Source organism: Opisthorchis viverrini, assembly GCF_000715545.1.
Source record: "Opisthorchis viverrini unplaced genomic scaffold opera_v5_190, whole genome shotgun sequence".
NCBI lineage: Eukaryota > Metazoa > Platyhelminthes > Trematoda > Opisthorchiida > Opisthorchiidae > Opisthorchis > Opisthorchis viverrini.
The window spans coordinates 171,131-192,571 of record NW_008751846.1 but is presented as its reverse complement, the minus strand read 5'-3'; the positions used below and the strand labels follow the sequence as shown (position 1 = coordinate 192,571).

Here is a 21,441-nt window from a genome sequence, read left to right as displayed (position 1 = left end):
TGCGAACCAGATAGCTGCTAAAACTGAGCAAATTGTAGTAAAAATAAAAAATAAATCATTCGGCGCCTAGCTGCCATGCTACTCGAAGGAAGCATGAGGACTGGGATACTGCCAGGTTGCCCAAGTCTAGACAGGGGAAGTCGAGAGGCAGAGGTCTGGTTCGAACCACGGACTTTCCGGTCAGTAAATTTGCGCTCTAACCACTTGAGCCATCTCGAAAAGTGTGATACAAGGATGATTTTCTAAGTGCTTTACTTTTAGAAGCCCAGGAACAAATGAATAGCGCTTCTAACTACCGCCGGATAAGTAGGCGTGAAATGAAGTGCTTTGTAAAATCGTCGTGAAACTCCACAACATTGTCCAAGTATTTCGATCCAACTATCAAGTCAGTACTTTCTTCTGTCATAGGGAACACGAGAGTTTTGATTGAAACTGAAGTCTACATAATATAAACGTCTGGCGTGGGATCCAAACCCGTGGCCTCATGTCTGATGACCCTGCGCACCTGGGACCCCCTGAGTTCATTCTTATGACAACACCGTTGTTTGTCTACCGGAGCCGAGTTGGAATCACTCCCATTCTGTAACATGTACCCGCATCCTTTTCCGTTGTGCACTGATTTTGTTCGATACCATATCATTACTGCACAAAATTAGTCAGAGCTTGTTGCAAATCCATCTAGTGAGCTCCTGCACCTTTCGACAGCACCGGAATACTGACATTACTGATGGGAGCACTAACAGCTCCGACTTTAAAAGGTTGATAACTTACTATATGTCGCGCCTGTTCTGTACCCCACTCAGGTCAGCACAGCGGTGTCACGTGAAAACTCAACCTTCAGATGTCTCACACTGCTCACTGGCTTTTTGGTCACCAAAGGAGAGAGTGTAGTAAATTTGGTTGGGGTAACTAATGGACGGTTTGCCTCCTCAAAACTAGAAAGTCCCAGATTCATTCTTCGTCCCTGAATGCCATGACTCACTTACACGGTAGTTTGGCAAGAGGTTGCAGTATCTCTTGTTCAACAATGATTTCTATTCAATCGTGTTTACTGATTCTCAGAAGGACTGTTTGTTGTCCCTTTTGACCGTTGTGGTGGTGAGTGAAAAATTGAGCAAAAAATGAAATGCAATTCTTCGACTGTTGCACCGTTTCTGTGCAATAGTTACCACTCAACCCGAACGAAGCACATGAGCTGGCATATTGCCATGTTTCCCCAGCTTAGATGGGAGCAGTCGAGTTGCATAGGTGCGCTTCGAACCACGGACGTTCCCGTCATTAAGTTTGTGTGTTAGCCGTTGAGTTATCCCGAACGCATACTGGGTGATCCATTCGTTTGACCCTTATTTATTGTTGTCTATCAACTGCTACCAGTCTAATTCTACCATCCCGCTAAGCAGAATAGCTACAGTTATTGCCTCTTCATGGATGGCCCGCCTTCAGTCGGTGCTCCGATCGCCGTAAAATGTAGCAGTTCCAGCTAACACAACATACCAACCTGTAAAATGATGGTTTCTCCTCACGTGACAATTAAAAAAAACAAGCACAGGTACAAGACCGGGTCACTGGGATTCTGGATCTACCGTAAAGGAGTTCATTTTATAATGTACCTCCCAAGATTCACTCAGCCTATGCGCAAATCATGTTCGAACCCAGCGGAACCTGAATCGATTACCAGAAGTTCCGTTAAAAAAATAGTTGATTATCTTGCTACACGTGCGCTACTTACTTGTGTCTATGTCCTCGATCATTTTGAGGCTCTACAACTTTCGTTCCAGTTTGATACCACTTTCGGACTGAACAAGTACTTTGATCTCGAGACAGCCATTTTGCACCTGTTCTCTCCTCGAAGAAGAGATTTACGGTCTTTGTTAAATCATAGAAAAGAGGAGAGAACGACCCAGTTCAAGGCGGTAAGAAAGGAAGGGGACTCTGCCTAATACCTTTAGAAAAAGTGCCCACACAACACTGAAGCAGGCACATGTGAGCACCCTACTAGAGGAAGACGACCCGACCTCCCTTACGACTCTCACCCAACACAAGCCCCTCATAAAACTCCCGATGGAGGATTACACTTTGTAGGCGTCACACACACTAAAGTAATGGACCCATTCCGATATCCCATCTAAATTAGACTGTGCTAATTAGATATGCGTCGTGTTTATATTTTAGTTATTTTGTAAATAGTATTTCAATACTACGATACACGGTCCGTTGAAATGTGCATGATAACGGAGTGAGTGGAATAGCGGAAACAGCCTTGATCGGACCCAATTGTTGTGGGAAAAGGCGCCTGAACTTTGGTGCCGAACTAAGGAGCATAGCGTGTATTTGCACTCTCTCACAATTATCACAGACAGTTTAACAACAGTGTTCAACATTGATGCTTTTCCGTCGTATAATGCGTGGTTATATGTGGGCTGGGATACTGTCAGGGAGTGCACACCTAGATAGGAGGGTGATTGGGTTCCTCAAACAAAGCATTTGGCTCAAAAGCCTAACCCCAAGGCAGCGGTGTTTGGTGGGAAATGCAAGTGCATTACCGTTTCTACGGGACAAGTTGGCAACATGGAGGACCAGGAGACTATGTTTGTCAGACCTCTAACCACTGACCAACCTGGTATGTGAGAGTCTGTGGGTGCCGCAGGGACACCCTACCCTAAGTATACCTTAATGAGTCACAGAGGCACACAAACCTTCATACCACGGTGAGGTCTAGTCCTTTTCAGGATCTGTAGGCTTTCTACTTTTTTTATGATACTGTAGGAAGGACTAGGGGGATGCGGTCACATGGCGTGATGGCCTCACTATGGAACGTTGAGTTGCATGGTATTCCTGAATGTTGTGCACAGCCATACCATTATAGTAGAGGCAGACTATTCACAAGGAAGGACATTAAATGGAATAGTTACCGTGTTAGCCTTAGGAGCAGCTCACCATCCTCATCACTTTAATCTCGACTTTACTCGCATAGCCATAGCCTTCCACATTTTCTGCAATATGCACCCTCAGAGTTTCAAATGTATAATCGTTTGCTGCAACCTAACATTTGAACTGTCCGGTCGTCACTTTGTTTGACCGTTTCATCCTACGATCCGTTATGTATTATGAAATTTGAATGAAGGTTTTATACTGCATCGCAGAATGAACGACACTGTTCGAAAACTCATATTTTGCGCTGGAACTTGTTGTTGTGACTGATTTGTTTTATTTTGTGGTACTTTTTCGCGCAGGAAGTCATGGAGCTGGATCTATCCACGAGACGGTCACACCATTACTTGTTTGGGGTGATGGCCTGAGCGGTCCAAAACTCCTTCCGGACTCTGAAATTGGACAACCGGTATCCTTGGACAAGTACGGTCTACCGCCACACATAGAAGGACGCGTGAGACGTGATATACAACAGGCCGACTTATGTCCTCTTATGGCCAGTTTGATCGGAGTTCCTATCCCAGTCAATTCCGTCGTAAGTAATTGTGTGCGTTGTTCTATGTACGGAGGATGCGTGCTGACGAGGTTCGTTGTGAACTTCATACAAGCAAACTGAATTGGTTAGGGTGAACTGAATGATTCGTTTTCACTGAATGCCGCTCATGCTCGATCTCTTCTGATCGATCACTGTTCATGCCTGTTACTAGACGACTCAAGGCGGTCGTTTTGAGAGATATAACTCCGTTCTATCCCTATAACAGCGCAATCTGATACGTTACACGTAGGGCAAAAATGATGAGGATACTCGTGACAGTTTTCATACAGTGTGATCCCATCTTTGATTGAGGCGAATTCTGGTAGTGAGGTGGACTAGGTTTGATTTCACATGAATTCCTTTGTCTCATTCATTTTGTTGCCTTGAGCGGACATACGTGATACAGCCTTTATGCATCACATTCAGTTGATGAAAACCATAAACGAAAGATTAGGACGAAATTCAGCTTAGTCTCTCGTCAGCGCAAAGTTAATTTCCAACAATCGTACAGTTTGGTGTCCAAATGCGAAGTAGGATTGATGGGAATTCGAGAAGCGGGCCCACCTGATGAGCCCGAAGAAGGGTGAAATCTGTAATGGGATGTCCAGTGCTTCCACTGAACTTATGAGTAGTATAGAAGCTTCTTTTTGGAGGACAGCTTGACCCACTTCGCACGGTGGTACGGGTTGCGCTCGTTACAAGTGGCTCTCACTTCTCTTTGGAGTTGATCTATGGCGTAACACCCGGCGATAAAGCTGCTCGTCGTAAATTGTTACATTTGTATGTATGTACTATGTATTGTGTTCTATGTTATGTCGTAATATGTTATTACGATAATTATGTCACATTATATTATAGCTGCATTGCCACTGAATCCAAGAGAACGAAGTTTTTCGTTAGATCTCGTTAGAATTGAGTCCCAGAATTTACAGAAATACTACCTTAATCGACTGGTACAAAACCACCAAAATAGAAAAAAATCAGCGTAACAAAAATACCGGTTAAAAGAGGAAAGCTCTTTACTGCGAAGCTGTTCATTAGCAAACACGAACTAAGTTAAAAACCAGTAGACAAGAAAGTAAATATATCATCTGCACAAATTTTTTGTGAAGTGAATAGTCTCACGCGCCCTCTTGAACCTTCATGAAAGTCCACCGACTATTAAACAACAGTGAACGAACACTGCAAAGCGGTTCCACAATTTATATAGTAACCTTCACCTTCTGGCGGAGCTCGGACCTCGGACAGTAGACTATTGGCATCCTTCATCAGTAGTATACACCCCTACACCGGGACCAGTCTGTGATTTCTTTCAGGTCAGAAGGGATTTCTATGCCATTTGCATTTCTCTGAAAAACCTCCTGATCGCTTCGTTATGGTTTTAGTGTGGCTGTTACTCTAATGGACAACGAACAGTTGCCGTTGTCCCTTGTACATCTGCTGTGGAGATCTATACTACAATTTGACCAGTCAGCACCTATTGAAGCCAGCTGGTAATAGTATGTGGTCCCCGGGATAGTTAGCTTGGATTGTTGAATGTTTCTGTCTGAGATCCAGTTTCTGTAACGGTTTAGTGTACTGCCCACCCAGGATGTACTGGCCTATTTCGTCGTCGATTCCACGCCACATCATACCCACCTGGTGATATTGGTCAGTTTTTATGATCTCAACGGGTAAGGTCTACAACTATACGTGAGATGGCCCAAGTGGTTACCGGAAGGTTCGTAGTTCGAATCCGACCTCCGCCACTCGACTTCCCCTGTCTAGGCTTGAGCAACCTGGCAGTATCCTAGCCCCCGTGCTCCCTTCGGGTGGCATGGCAGCTAGGCACCGGAAGGGTGCTACAGCTGAACGCTTTCTTTTTTTCTTTCTTTTATACGTGACCTGCGAACGAGCGCACAAATCTTCAGGAATGACCTGAGTTCAACCATTTTGTGCAGAGAGAGGGAGAACGGGACTTGGGAGAAGAGCATTTACTGTCTCAACCAAAGGCAAAGTCTAGCGGGCGCAACATCGATTGTTTATATTTTGTACGACCTTAGTGAACGGGAAATTCGTTAGCGCTCACAAAGTGCAACTCGTCCGTAGGAGGGAATCGCGGTCCTTTGAGGATAATGAGTAATATGGCAGAAACTGCGCGAAAATTCAAATTTTCAGAAAATTAATTAGTTGATAGCCCAAACAACAGTATATGATTTGTGACAGTCAGTTGGTCATTTAGCTGGGTGAACGTTCGAGTCTCTCTTCTGGGTCGGTAGTGCCACTTTGAAACGTTCCTCAGGTAGAGTTTCACGTCTGGTGTGGTGAGGCTTGAACCTTGCAAGCACGAGCACGTGATCTCACCCACGACCATTTCCAACTTCGGCCTACTAACCTACGGAGGTTGCCCATGGGGCCGATACCAGAACAGCTCATCTGGGACGCGGTGCGACCAATGTGGTACATCCAGTAACGCTTTCCCAAAGGCAACCGATACCTTCCTTATTAAGACGTTTGGATACTTTTTGTGGGGAGGTCTGCGCCAGACCCTTTTTATGGGGAGTGAGCGCAAAATGGGTTGATTATAGACAGCAATCACACTTTGGGATGGAGTGTTTGTCTAAACATTGTGGACTTCTATTGGCTTGATTTTCAGAGATTTTAGTTCAGGGAGGAGCTAACTCCCGTCACCTTTTGAAACGGCTTTTCATGCGATAAATTCATCTTTGCAAATCTCACCACGAAATCACAACCCTAAAGATTTTACATACTTATCTTCTTCTCGAAGAAAGACGAGTTGGACGATTTTCATACGGTTGCAGATAGTCAAAGTTACGTTTGTAAGTCATAACACTCCATCCGCTGGCCCACTGCAGTGTATCCATAAATTTTAGGGCGAGATGGCTCAAGTGGTTAGAGCGCGAATTTACTGACCGGAAGGTCCGTGGTTCGAACCCGACCTTTGCCTCTCGACTTCCCTTGTCTAGACTGGCAGCATCCCAGCCCTCGTGCTTCCTTTGTGTGGCTTGGCAGCTAGGAACCAAAAGGGTGTTACAGCTGAACGATTATTATCCAGAAATTTTCCATGGCATTGATGTACTCATGGCCTGTGATATATTTACGCCTCCTCTATTCAGATGTTTCTCTGTGTTGTCCGACGCTCACTACACAACCTTGCTTCTCCTTCTCCAGGGCCGTGTGCCATTGGCATTGCTAAATGTGAACGATTCTGTCAAAGTCAAGCTGGTTCGCGCTAATTGCCTCCAGCTGTTATCTCAGCTTCGAGTGAGTCATCGATTGCCTAAAACAGTCCTTTTTTCTAGCTGGCTGCTGTTGTTGAACCGCTATTTTGGTATTTTCGTTGTCAAACACCTCTTTTCCTCTCGTAATGAATTCATCGCGATGGAGTAGCCATTCTGTTCAGTGAAGTACCAGCTATTTTTTTGGTTTTCTCAAACAACATAGTTTCTTTTACCCTTATCCATTGTAGCTGAAACGAGAGGAAAAGCTCCGGAGTCACTTTGAATTCTTCTTCAAGGAATTCCCGTGAGTTCATTTAGTTGTGCGTAGTATTACAGTTTTAGCAGTTAACCTTTTGCAGTTACTCTCCTTTGTGGTGACATTCGTGTCAACTGCCAGTTCGTCAAGGCCGACTGCGCAACACGTGCGATTGAACCTTAGCACTTGCAGATATTCCTTTGCACAGTGCAGGATCATATTTTCCTGCGCGAACATATCCAATCAGCTTCTGGTCTCGGCCGTAGGCTCTGCGTCCCGTTATTGTTCATCTGTAGCAGCCTTTCAGTGCCTAACTGCCATGCCATTCGAAGGTTGCACGAGGGCCAAGATACTACCAGGTTGCCCAAACCTAGACAGGAGAAGTCGAGTGGCAGAGGTCGGGCTCGAACCACGGACCTTCCAGTGAGTAAATTCGTGCCCTAACCATCTTGCCCCGTCCCGTTATACCGTCATTCCTCTAATATCCGTCATGCGGCTTTAGTTTGCCATATGGACGAAATGCGCATCCTAAAAGTGGCTGTATCTGAGACCTATGTCCCTCTCATTGCTTCACAGCCTATGGTCGTTCGCTTCACGCCTCATCGTCTTGCCCCTACTTGTTTGGACGTGTGGCCTTATTGTAATCAGTAGGATGGTACATGTTTACTTTGTCTGACTGGAAGACCCGTTTTTACCAATCCTCATCACAATCGGTGTATGAATCGACCGTAGCTTTTTGTGTGAATCATGCTGTTGATTGAAATTTCCGTATCAGCTCAGTCCACTCCATCCCTTCGCTCCGCCAACCCTTAAATTGACAGTGGAGGGCGCACAGACAAAAAGATGAATGGAGAAAAGGTGAGATATGTTTCATTCGCTTGACTGAATTCACGACTGCGTTCACCTGATTGATTGATCATTAGGGTGTGAGCAAGTGTTGACTGCATTAACGTGTTCTTTACAAGTCCAAGTCTTCTAGTTTACTGACACCGAAGTTATCCGTTGAAGTGGCTGCGGCAGTTGCAACTTTCCGACAAAGAGCTCGTTAGTTTTAATGGAAGCTGAATGAGGCGATGAACGATTTGACCTGCCTGCAAGATAGTGCAGTAGTTGCAGTTTTCCGCACCATTCCGAAAATCATTCCATCCGCAAACCTTTGAGTGAGTTTACACCGGTTCACACACACTGACCGTATATTGTACAAATTGGTCAAGTAGTTATATGTATGTATCTGATGAGACTGTTTTCTGCGAAATCATGTAACGCAACCCTTGTATTTCGATTTGTAAATGAATGTGGATTCACAGATCCGAATGTCCAAAATGCTGAGGATTTTATCGATTCTGAACACGTTACTAGTGGCATCTGACGGCGAGCGGGTGCTTAGTAACTTTGGGCAACCTCGTTGATCTCGAGGTAGTTCAGCGGCTAACGCTCAAACTTACTGACAGGAAACTCTGTGGTTCGAATCTACTTCCGCCACTTCGGTTGCTTCTGTCGCGACCGACAGTATCTCGGCCCTGGTGCTTCCTTTGGATGACATACAACAAAACACGAACTGGCTCTTGTGATGGGCTTTTCAACTGAAAAATTCGGAAATTCTGCACATCCGGCCGCTGAAGCCTTCTGTATTTGGAATTTGAAGCGCAGCTGATAAACCGGGACCCGTGCCTGAACCGTTCTCGTGGGTTCTCGCGAAGGTTAAACTAGAAAACAGCCCGACCAATTCGGCAAGCGAGTTGCAGTCGAATTTTCTGTAAAGAACCAGGTTGAATGGTGATGTTACTGGGGCTGCTACACCCATTCAGAAGTGTTAACATCCCGCGAGTCCGCTGTGCTTTTTCCGAAGAAGCTGTCATTCACGAAGCCGGTAGATGATGTGAAAAGTCCAAGTCGAGTACGTTGTTGAATGTTAAGATCTAGACTTTATGACATTTTCCGAGATAGGGATTGCCGGCGATTCGCAGTATGGAACCAAGTGACCGTACAGTCTTTCAGGTCCTTTCAGCGTAGGTTGCTTTGGTTCGAAGGTAAGCGAGTTGCAGTCGAATTTTCTGTAAAGAACCAGGTTGAATGGTGATGTTACTGGGGCTGCTACACCCATTCAGAAGTGTTAACATCCCGCGAGTTAGAGGTGCTTTTTCCGAAGAAGCTGTCATTCACGAAGCCGGTAGATGATGTGAAAAGTCCAAGTCGAGTACGTTGTTGAATGTTAAGATCTAGACTTTATGACATTTTCCGAGATAGGGATTGCCGGCGATTCGCAGTATGGAACCAAGTGACCGTACAGTCTTTCAGGTCCTTTCAGCGTAGGTTGCTTTGGTTCGAAGGTGAAAATCCTGTCGAAACCCATTGTCTATAAAACACCACTTATTCATGAAATTGTCAAAATCTAGTTACGGGGGCCCACGGTAACGCAACGCGAACCCATGTGGCAATCGAACCAGACGGTTACTTGGAGCCATGTAGGTGTTCAGGTCGAATTTTCAAAGATTACGACGCCAGTCGCTCGGGAATCTCAATGATCTCAACCCACCTTAAACAAGCAGGGAAGGGGGCGGAGTAAGTCTTTGATGATGTTGACGGGTTTTGTTCTCAGGGGACATTTGCCAGACTCGTATAGTCTCTTTAGGTAAATTCACAATCGTTTATCTCCACTCATTTTCAGGGGGCGGGATGGCCCAAGTGGTTAGAGCACGAATTTACTGATCGGAAGGTCCGTGGTTCGAACCCGACCTCTGCCTCTCGACTTCCCCTGTCTAGGCTTGGGCAACCTGGCAGTATCCCAGCCCTCGTGCTTCCTTCTGGTAGCATGGCAGTTAGGCACCGAAAGGGTGCTACAGATGAATGATTTATTTATTTATTTTCAACTCTTTTCGCGTTGTTTCTGAAGATACCTCGAAGTTCACTTCTCTTTCCTATGTAATACCTTCCTAACCTTTGACATGACTGCTCCGGTAGGGGACGTCAGAGTATCGGTAAATGATGGAGTTATATTTCGCTAAGGGAATGTGGAAGATAACGGTGATCACCAAAAATCAATGGTTTCAGGCATCACAGCCCTGCTTTCGAGGGATTAGTTTGGAACAGAGTGAAATTACGGATGCTTATTTACTACTGTACTACGTAACTATAGAATGATCCGCTGGGCTGTCCAATATCAACGCCTGTCTTGCATTTTCACCGCGCTACTTCCCTTCCCTTCTTGGCGATTCGGTTTCTGAAAGAGCTAAAACCTTCACAGGACTATTGACAGGACTGATTCCTGAGAGATTTGCTTCATTATGCAGTGCTCTTTTCCCGTCTGGGCTTGGGTAACTTGAGAATATCTTAGCCCTCGCACTTCCTTTTTTAGCATGTCGGTTAGGCACTAAAAGAATGTTACAGCTGAACGATGACGCTGTACTCTCCCCCTTTCACATCACCTAAAAAGGCCAACTAGATGCTCCCGTATTAGAGAAATGCGTTGCCTAACAGTAATGCAGCCGTGCTCAGCCACCCTGCTGGCCAGATTTCGTGATCTCTGAATGTCGAGACAGCAGTTCGCTGATTGTGAAAGGGTATCGTTAACTGGAGGAAACAACGTAACTGGTGGTTTCTCCCTACTCTTCTCTTCCGCAGTTTTCTAAACGAACGGGATACACGAAGGCGGCTGGAAAAAGCGGAAAAATTGGAATCATCTCGTGCCTATCCTCAGTCGGTTAGTTGCATGTTTTTTGTCGCCATTTTCTGTTTGTTCACCGTTCATTGTGCCATGGTTCGTTTGGTCTACCTCACCCTGACCTAAAGCTGTCACCTTGACATGGGGGTTAGACTTGAACGCTGCAATGATTCCGTGGGCTATACTGGCTGGAACTTCGTTCCACAAGGTGCAACCATGCTAGGAAGGCCAAAGGGGAGCAGTTAGATGAACATCAGCGAGGCCTAATACTACGAGGCAGTCTGGGGATAAATTCGTACTGTCTTCTGCAATAGGAGTGTGAAGGCAGTAAGGTGACCAGCATGCCCACATTCATGGAAGGAACGATACTGCTTTCTCCTGAGGATGAACGTGTTAGAAAAGATCGGCCCTAAAATCCGCACACTCCGATCGCTCGCGGTTAACCATGACCGCCGGCGTACTATTCGATACGGTAGAAATACTTTATAACCGGTGCTGGTCAGTTTGTCTGAATATCGCTCAACGCATCTTGACATTGGTACGTCAGTGATTCAGTAATTCGATCAAGTGTACAACATTTAGGCTGTCCAATAGGTATTCAACCATTGCGGCACTTGTGAGGCGCTTTTGTGCACCCGGCATGCAAATCAATTTTGCTTTAGAATGAAGTGCTTGCCTGTGACTGTAATCGGGGGCACAAACCGCCCTATCCAAGTAGGTTTGGTGTCCATGGGATATACTGTTGAAGCATCTGAGTTCTTTCAGATGGTTTTATGGAGAACGCTTGAAGGTACGCAAAAAGCGGAGCCTATTTGTCAAGTTGCCTTGACACTGCCGGCCGCGCGGTAATTTCTTTTGAAAAATAATCTACACTGAACTGCACACACTGTACTGCACAACTGGAGAATAAACCAGACGCAGATTGTTTCGATATCGCTTATCGAAACAAGCCAGTCGGTTCAACCCACTGGTTATTGCCCCTGCAGTTGCCGCAGAACAGATAGAAATTTAGGTATATAAGCCAATGAGCATTCCCCCCCTCCAAAAAAAATTGCACACCATCCCTCGGTCCGAGTCGTAACTTTTTTTACCCAAAATTACGTTCATGTTGTGAGCCACAAGTCGCTAGATTACGACCAGGATCAAACTTCACGCATCATTTCTGATCACTGCTGGGTACCTTTGGTTAAAGGACCTGAAAATCCTCGGAGAAGTATTGATTGATCCAAGCCAATGGTGTGCGCTCAGCAATACTTGATCTGGACCCTGAGGCTACCACGTTTAGGGACTATCACGTTATGAGACTTATTCAGGAGCCTTATTATGAGGTTCGGCATACTCTATCTGTCTGATTCGCACTGCAAAACGAAGCGTGGTCAGATCTGCTTCATTACTCTACCCCTCACCTGGTTTTGTACTCACAACATCGCCTAGCAGCACGACGTATGCTTTACTTTATTAACCCGTTTTCTAATTTCTAATTATTTCCCTTCGCGCAACATCACTGTTATTATTAATAATGCTACCATTACCATAATCAATATCGCTTCTACTTCCCACCCTAGATTGTGGAGTATGAACAGTTGACAGAACTTATTCTGGCCGCTTTAAATTACTACCATACATATGACCGGCAGTTCTTGGGGTAAGTTCTTCTCCGGGGGTGTTTGACCTTATAATTCCGGTTTCTGCGGCTGTTTATTTCGATATCCATACAGTATGGTTTCTCCTAGCGCTCAGACCTCTTGGTTAAACTCACATTGCTGGGCTGTCGGACAACTGAGTTTTTGAAGAAGCTCCAATTCCTTCTGACAGTCGCCTATGAAATTGTATTGACGCTTAGTCTCTTTAACAGGTAGCTCAATAGTTGGGGAGCGAAGTTCCATTGTTCAAACTCAACCCAGGCATCTCGACTGCTCCTGTCTAGACCTGGGTAGCGTTGCAGTGTCTCACACCTTGTGCGGCATGGCAGATTGGCTCTAAAAAGAGGTTATAGCTGAACGATATTGTGATTATTAGTCAAAACGTTTAAGACATTGTTCATATTTCCTTTTAACTCAGAGTTTGTATTGGAATAACCTTCGCCCTGTGGAGTTTGGCGATCCTTTCGACATTGTGTGGTTCCATACTGTCAGAAACAACAGAATGTTCACGCCCTCTGCACATTTTTCGGTTCTTTGCCACTGGGATCGTCTGTTTCTGTGGATTGCTTGTTCTCAGCCTAGGTGAGTCTTCATTGTAGTTCATCATTGATGTTTGTTGCTATCATGGCGTAGCTCTGCTGCAACAGCTTTGGAAGTCGTCCTCTCTGCGAAAAATCTGAACTTGCCTGTCCGTTTATTTCGTATCTATGAACGTTACTTGGATGGAGGACTTTCACGCGAGTCAGGAATATTTTTCCCATTCTGGGTAGTAAATTGCGCACTGGCGCGACGGAGAACGCTGCCGTTGGTTCTTCTGTTCTCGAAGAGCGCTATCTTAGAGGCGTGTTTGTCACCTACGTGAGAAGAGGCTGAACATGAGTCTGTTCGTATGGGTACTACCGGATGGGTACAATTTGCATATGATTCCACAAGCTCGGTGTTGTCAAATGTTTTATTAAGTCTCATCTTTGGTGAGCTCCCTCAGTGGTTAGAGTGCGATTTACTGAATGCAAGGTCCGTGGTTCGAACTCGGCCTCCGCCTCTCGGCCTCCCTGTCTAGGCTTGGGTTACCTGGAGATGTCCCACCCCTCATGCTTCCTTCGGGTAGCATGGCAGCTAATCACCAAAAGAGTGTTACAGCTGAACGATCTTTGGACTTTTCGCGATCGAAGAAATACGGACGAACGGTGGTCGATAAATTGGAGCATAGCTTCCGAGTAACCGAAGCTGTAGTTCCCATGAGTAGCATGTACCTGTCGCGGCCTTAGCTGCCGCAGATTTGTGGAAACAATATTTCCAAAGCGTAGAAATGCACCGGGTTTCATAGTGTATTGGAGCTAAATGACCATGCTGGAATGCGTCGAAGAGTACACCTCCGTTCGGAAAAGAGAACCTGAAAAAACGTGGACGATTATGAAAGCTAATTACATTTACGTTGTAATATTAATAGCGCGGGAGCGTTTAATAGTTGTCGATCAGGTGACCGTTGATTTGTTCACCTAGGTTAGCAATGAGGTTTCGACTGCTTAGTCACTAAATACCTACAAACTGATTATCATGTTTGGCCTAGAGATCAACAACTGCCTGGTCAAACTACACCTGACTTGGCGAGTGAAATATCCATGAAAAGAGATGATGGAAGCGGGAAGCTCAAGAGCTCAAGTTGACTCACGTTAGGAGTCGATCACTGACCGGGATATCCTTCCAATTACCCTTGGATTACTCTCGGCTAGGAATTTGCAGCCTGGTAGTATGTCATCCTCGGTTTCAATATCAGCCAAGCACGACCTGATGAGTTAATGGGATCACCAGTTAATAAGTACACTTTGCGGTGTGTTTCCGATATTTTGAGAAATCTGTACCTTTGCTCTTCCCAGTCGTGTGGGTTGTTCACACTACGTTAGCATTTTGTAAAGATGGTCAGAAAGTCACACATTTTAGTGGAACAGATCGACAGTAAGCGACCAGTATGATAGTAACCACATCCTTTGCCTTACCTGACAGGCTGTATTCGTATGATCGGCTGACAGTGTCTGTTCGTCACGTTGTCACCTCTTTTTACCCACGTCATAGCCTTTCTAAATACACGTCCGGTGCTCGTCACTGTCTGCGTCCTGGGGCGAGATGGCTCAAGTGGTTAGCGCCCCGTAACCGGCTCGCGACGAATCCGTTTATCCGCGTGATGTTCGGTTATCTAGAGCGACTCGCCTCCGGGCACAGATGTTCTTTTGCAACCAATACCATTAAAACTAAAGGAGGGACATATTACGCTGCGCAGTCTAATGTGGTTGAAGGTCCGTGGTTCGAACCCGACTTCCCCTGTCTAGGCTTGGGCAACCTGACAGTATCCCAGCCCTCGTGCTTCCTTCGGGTGGCATGGCAGCTAGGCACCGAAAGGGCGCTACAGCTGAACGATTTTTTTTATTTTTTAACTTTGTTGGACTGGTCCAGGCAGGCGCAGAAGCTCGAATATAGCGTGTACATTAGTGGTTGTTACAAAACGCATGAAACGTGGCACTCTGTCAGTTTGAGGCTAGGTGTAAAGTATATTTTTCCTCCGGGCTATCTTGAAAGTTGCATGTGACACATCAGGTTCGTTAAGCCTCTATTCATCTGTCACAATCTGGCCGGAGCGGACGCCGATTCACTCTGGGGATGGGTCACCTTTTTGAAGAGTCCACATCAGCATTCCCCATCTGCAACTACTTGGTCTGAAATCTCCATGAAGAGAGGCCAAACACTCCTCCTTCCGCCCTGATGATCTTGCTTGAAGTTGAATACTGTACTAGTGAGTTACGTTCCACTTCAGTACAATACTCGGGCGAGATGACCCAAGTGGTTGGAGCGCGAAGTTCTGACCGGAAGGTCCGTGGTTCGAACCCGGCTTCCGCCTCTCGACTTCCCTTGTCTAGGCTTTGGAAACCTGGCGGTATCCCAGTCCTCATGCTTGGCATGGCGGTTAGGCACCGAAAAGATGCTACAGTTGAACGATTTTTTACACTACTTCCTCTATTCTACCACCTCGGAAATAATCATACTGTGGAGGGGCCAACACTTTAGTACATTTAAGTGCCATGCACAACTATACACCCTGTTGTTAGACAAGGGGGTCTTTACACAGTGGATTATTGTACCAATATATTTTGTTGTGTTTTTCCTCCACAATTTCTGGGCAATGTTCATTCGGATTTTTCATTTTCGCTCCTCAATCTTTACAGCCAAGTTATGCCCACCAAGCCATACTGTTTGCCAACTTGTACCGCTTACATTGGCACTATACCTACTGTGGTCCCCATCCACGCGTCGTCTACTGTTCACGAAGCGTGACTCGGAATTCGTCCGTGCCACCAGTCGCCCGTCACAATATGAAAACATCCAGTGCAGTTCGTTTGCAATTGGTTTACTGCGCTCGGTTAGCTCTCTGTGTGTCCTGGAATTACTGGTACGTGATACTGTCTGCCGTTTTCATGCATTAGAATGTTGTGACGCTCGCCTTCTCCGCCCGCACAGATATCCGTGCAATGTGATAGATGTCTTGGAGACTTCCGTGTCCGTAACTGTAACACTGTTACAACACGATTTCGTGTCACATGTTGTCACCTTAACTCTCAAACATCGCGTGCATCACTGTTATATTCCCCATAGATTATTCTGGAGAGTTTCCGAGTAAATAGTCACTCAGCATTATACTGGTCGTCGGGATGATGATTCTGGTGGATGTCACAAGGTGCATTGTGGCCTCGATGCGCCACATACCTTTGCTTAACACATTTACCCCTGAGTGTTTTCTGTTTCGAATTCAAGCATATAACACTCAGTTATCCCATTTCCTCCAGATCTGGGGCTTCCATTATCGTCCTCTCTTATCCGCCGCATGTCTCGTGGTTGCACTGTGGCCATTGTTGGACCCATCCTTCGGGCAAGGTTTACCGGTGAGTAATCAGTGGAGCTGGTCGTTTCAAACGGAATTGACTTGATTTGAGCATGCGTTACAACTGCTGATTCCAAAACTCCTGATGACTTTCTGTGCTTGTCGGTTTTGCTCTGGAATATCGCTACCTTTCTAACGCGTTCGAAAATCCTTACATACTACACGTATAAGTTCTCACTGTATCTCCAAACACTTGTTTCAGCACGTGCGATGTCTGTGGTCTTTCGCTTGTCTTTTCCTCGCCGTGTTCCCTCTTCTTCCCGTCATCGGATCATTTTTTCAACCGTTCCTCGCGTGAGTTTCCGCTCTTGTGTGTATATTCGATCCCGAAATAGTCCTCTAATCAAAGTTTTCAGATATGTTCACTCATCTGACTGAAAAATTCTTACCGACGACATTTTTCTGCGATACTATTCGTGAATCTATCAACTGATTTCATCGTGAACTCAGCTCGCCGAAACTGAACCTCAATGATGAGCATAAGGGACAGCTGTTGTTGAATTATGATTCTTTTTAGCTAGCAAAGAGAACTGAAAGGGGAAGGGGAGTAGGACCAAAAGTTAGCCAAAGATAAACGTCCCCAGATGCCTACATCTCCAAACCATCGGTCAGAATATTGTGATAGAAGTAGTCTTCAGGAATGCTCCGGGAAGCTTTTGAAACCTACGCCTGACTCATGCAGACTCAGTCGGGGGAGTCGGTGGCACTTCCTTTCCATTTCGTGTTGTTAGCGCCACTGAACCAGGGAAAGAAAACTAGTCTCTTTCCGATAGCCGATGATCTGCAATGTGTAACACGCTACCGGACTAGTGCTTTATTCTACCAGACACTATCTTTAATGAAAGTCCATGTTGTTGTACTAGCAAAAGGTTATTTTCTGATCTGCTTGTGAGTCGGGCGATGTCAATTCACTTGAATCACAGTTCTGAAACTAGATATCGCCTGAAATCCACTGCTCGCAGAAGCCAGATGTCACAACCACAGGACAAAGCAACGCGCATTATGCACCCGACCCCAAATGCTGATTTATGCCACACGCACTGAACAAAATTAGACTTTTAAGATGCGTGTAATCTTCTCATCTGGTCCCCAATTAAGGTCATATCGGTATCGGCCTCACTCTATGGATGTCAGATCTTCCATTCAGGGCATTTTGTATTAGTTCGAAGTTTTCAAGAAATTTTAATGTGTGGCAGTCGACAGAAACTCAGCTATGATCTAGCTGAACCTATAGAATACGATTTTTTGACAGCTCCAGTAGTCGGTGACCAATCAGAAGCGTGTAAAAAGTTGGTCACAGCTGATCAGATGAATATCGGGGTTAGAATTTAGACGACCGTCAATGGTCATGCTGACATTTTTTTGTCTGCTTGGATCGGAAATATAAACCTGGACGCATATCTAACGGAACGGCGAACCAGTATCCCAATACATTGCATATATATCGGACATATTTTGATAGGTGTCACGCCGAGATACTGTATACAAAGCCTAATGCTCATGCCTGCATTCCGAATGCCATTATTTTTATTTTACAGCGGCCTCAGTGGATTGGTCATATCCGCCATCAGTGTGCTCTGCTCCCGCTGGCTGTCGTCCTCATCAGCATGTGTTCTTCCGAAATACCAACCAATCCATTCTAGCGCAACTGACTTTCGTTTTGGTTGGATTTACGTAAGTGTTTTTTTTGGTTCGTTTTTCCTCTTTCGTGAGATTGGCAAACTATGCGCCCCCTACCTTATTGTGGTCGAAAAGCCGCACAGCGATATGATTCAGGATGCGTGGTTTTGATTACGTAAGTTCCGTGTGCGAAGCGCACTCATTTGGTTGGTCGACTTTGTATGGTGGAACTGTTTGCGGCGCATGTCGTACATCAAACGCTTGACCTCGCAGTCCGGAGAACATGCGTTCATTGCTTGAGAACTACTACTTCCGGCTGGTAATCAGGAAGTGGTCTGGTCGGATTAACCCCAAATCGCCTGAATGTATATTTCTAAGGCTCTCATATCCTGGTCGTTTTCTTTCAGGGTGTACTGGCTGCTTTGGCAAGCTGCGCTGTGCTTCTCGTTCGATCATCGATAGAACTTCCTTCGGTCATCAGTCTTTCAGTACAACTATTCAGTTGGTCAGTGTTAGGTGAGTTCCCGTCGTTTGGTCTGCGCTTTGTTCCGTCTCGCTGCAGTTCGTATTTGCTTGGAACATCGTACTTTGTCTGAATACAACTAAATGGCATTATCTCATTCCACCTCATGGATCATCCTTCACTTCCTTGCATTGGTCTGTTGCCGTTAAGTGGCTGTGTTTCAGGTGGCCTTTACGAAGTGGTTTCATGGAAGAAATCAGAAAACTTAAACCGCTAGTGGATAGGTGAGACAATTGTCAGTCAGTTCAGTTGACCAGCCATCGTCGTCCTTTCCCTCCGCCCTAACACACAAAATACCGAAGATGTCCGAAGCCAATCAAGTCTCTTTCTCTGAAAATGGGTCGTTACCTGTCCACTTGAGCTCACAGGCAATCAAAAATGGTCTCTATGTTCACGCTTATTCTATATTTTTATGAACAATGTACTGTGAATACTTGTCCTGCATCTGTGATCAGCTAGCATGGTAAAAAAATCCTTTTCGCCTCCGGTGGCGGATGGCCATCACGGATTCTGCATGAATCATCAGCCGATGCATACAGTAACGTTGACAGTAATACCAGCACTAAGTGCTGGCGCTTTACTGCCACATAACCGCGAGAGGAGAAAGCCTTAGGAAAAAAGTGAAAAGAACATATAATAAAGTTAAGAACTTACTGCGAAGATACCTTGTATCTTCAAGAAAGCAGATCAAGAATAAGGTACCTGCGACTTTGGACAGCATTAAAATAAACCCAACTGTGCATCATGTCGAAGTAAGGCGACATCAGCGTCCTTTGTGAACCTCATCCGACATAAACCCAGTGAACAACGGCAGACGGACAAGCTAGGCTGTCCGGCTAGGAAATGACAGCATGCGCGGCACTAGGATCGGCTGTGTCCGACATAATTCCGAGCTACGTGCTAGCAGGAAGGCGTAAAGATCTAATGACACCCATTTTGGCCGTGGTTCCCGTCATTTTACTTTGCAGTGCCCTAGCCCGTCTCCCGCGGGTCTTTTCTAAACAATAGTTTCGAACGTAAAATAGCGCTTTCTTGACTAGGTGATGGATTGATATTTATATTACCAGTCCCAACCACCCCAGTCTATCGGGTTGGGGCTACCGCTCCAAGACTTCTGCTTCTTTACCAATTGCCCGCTTACGAATCAGTTCGTACTGACTGCAGCCAGCTAACTCTTGGTAAAAATGCTTAAGGACACGTAAGATCTTAGTGTCACAAAAATTAAGACCACACTTAAACTGCCTTGTATACATGGTCCCCTAACGTCGGTCACAAATGACGCAATCTGGTGGACGCTGTTCGCACCTTTACTTGATCTACTGTAGTACAATAATGGTTTGCCCAACTCCCGACGTACGTGAATCGTGAACGTGTCGCAGACCTCTTTAGCGTAAGGCAGTCTCGTCCGGAAAACCCAGCTAAGATGGCCGCTAAGGACATAGGTCGAAAGAGGAGGAATGAACCTTTTCGCAATCCAGTGATCATGCTCGAATCCAAATGTGCCGTGCCCAAATCTGTGAGGCGGAGCAGTGTAGTTATTTTCGCAAAAATGTGGGGACTCGTACTGTGACGACCATACAATAAATTTGACGGGAATAACCAAAGTATTGTATGTGAAGACAACAGCTTCAAAAGGATGCGCTTTACAGGGGGTTTACTGTCTTCGTTATCCGAAAATGTGCGTTTTCACTGACAGTTTTCGTTGGTTTCTAGCTTCTCGTGTGAATTCTTTTGCCACCCGTTGTTAACTGGGTGCCTTGGACATGTATCAGCAGAAGTTTAGATCTGTGTTTGTGTATGTGGTAGACAGTTTTCGGTACCGTCCTTCGCTCAGGTGTAACACCCTCCCGGTGCCTAGCTGCCATGCTAACCGAAGAAAGCACTGGGGATGGGATACTGTCAGGTTGCCCAAGCCTAGACAGGCAAAGTCGAGAGGCAGAGGTCGGGTTTGAACCACGAACCTTCCGGTCAGTAGATTCGCGCTCTAGCCACTTGAGCCATCTCACCCCGGTACCGTCCTTGAGAAGCATCGTCTCCCAAACCTACGGAAGCCTTATGTAGTTCGCCTTGTTTCCGGCTACCAGTTCGTCTACTTTCCTGATGTACTCCATATTGTTCTTATTTTAATTGCAACATGTCGCATTGTTGCGTGTTCTATCGTTTCATACCATATTTCACTGCGTCTTCACTTCATTAGTGGCCACTCGAATGTCTCCTCGTAACACTGGACGCTCCGGAAGAGTGAAGCGATTGACACTGGTGCCTTCTGAGGTCTCGACTCAGCCTGATTGTTGGCGATCACTAGTTAGTCATGTGTGTTCTAGGGGGACGTCTAGTGAGTGGGCCACCGGCCATACACTGAGTTTCATTCACACGACGCGAGACACGCGGATGTCTCTTGAAGTGCCATATGTGTGCTGATTTCATGGATTCTCTCTTTACTGACATTCTTTGGTTTTCATTTTATCCAAATTAACTTTCGCCTAACCACCGCTTTTTTCGGTCTCTCCCAATTTCACCTTTATTCTCCTACAATCCACAGTGCTTCCTCTTGTTCTCTTCCTGCGTGTCCCACCTCGACTTGGATTCCGAATCTTTGGCTCGTTCAGTGCGTGTGTGATTCCGTTCATACTTCTGAGTACTGGGTGAGTTTGAATGCTTCGGAAGATCCCATCAGTTTGTCTGAACCGCAAACTCATGAGCTGTTCTTCAGTCAGTAACTCAATTCCAGCTTATTACGGGCGACATACTGACCTAATTGGTGCATGGATTCTCTAGCTTATAACTTGCGTTTTTGCGTCTCATAGTGTGCCCTAGGTTACAAAAACCACTTTCGACTTTGGTAGCTGCAGCTGTATAAAACCCTGCAAAAGCACACCGTAACGACTGATTGATTACGCAGTCCAAACCTGAGATGGCTAGTAGCTGGTAAAGTTATATTGACGGTGGAATGGAGGAATTCGGTGATTTTTAGTAGGGATTCCGTCCTGCCAGTGAAGTCAATCTGTGACGAAAAGACAAGAACTATTGCATAGCTTTCTCATCCTTGTTAGGAATCGTTATCAGTGCGCATCTCACTGAACTGAGAGAGTCTCGAGGCGATGGCCAACACCAGACGGC

General features: G+C 45.7%; 2 protein-coding genes across 2 annotated transcripts in view; one reads left to right on the top strand and one right to left on the bottom strand.

Moving 5' to 3' along the window:
* The window catches only part of T265_14409 (hypothetical protein), a gene marked incomplete at both ends in the record, with an annotated part of 43,091 nt that overhangs the window by 11,609 nt on the left and 10,041 nt on the right, over positions 1-21,441 (top strand). The window contains 12 exon segments of the mRNA XM_009173510.1: positions 3,234-3,466; positions 6,638-6,730; positions 6,936-6,991; positions 10,565-10,643; positions 12,170-12,249; positions 12,666-12,829; positions 15,466-15,689; positions 16,084-16,179; positions 16,381-16,472; positions 17,717-17,852; positions 18,206-18,314; positions 20,864-20,966. Of these exon segments, the coding sequence (XP_009171774.1) occupies positions 3,234-3,466; positions 6,638-6,730; positions 6,936-6,991; positions 10,565-10,643; positions 12,170-12,249; positions 12,666-12,829; positions 15,466-15,689; positions 16,084-16,179; positions 16,381-16,472; positions 17,717-17,852; positions 18,206-18,314; positions 20,864-20,966 (1,465 nt within the window).
* T265_07845 (hypothetical protein) lies at positions 18-6,656 on the bottom strand (the record flags this gene model as incomplete). The annotated part of the gene is made up of 4 exons (XM_009173485.1): positions 18-213; positions 5,181-5,370; positions 6,282-6,470; positions 6,611-6,656. The coding sequence occupies 4 exons, from the start codon at positions 6,654-6,656 to the stop codon at positions 18-20; spliced, it is 621 nt and encodes a 206-aa protein (XP_009171749.1).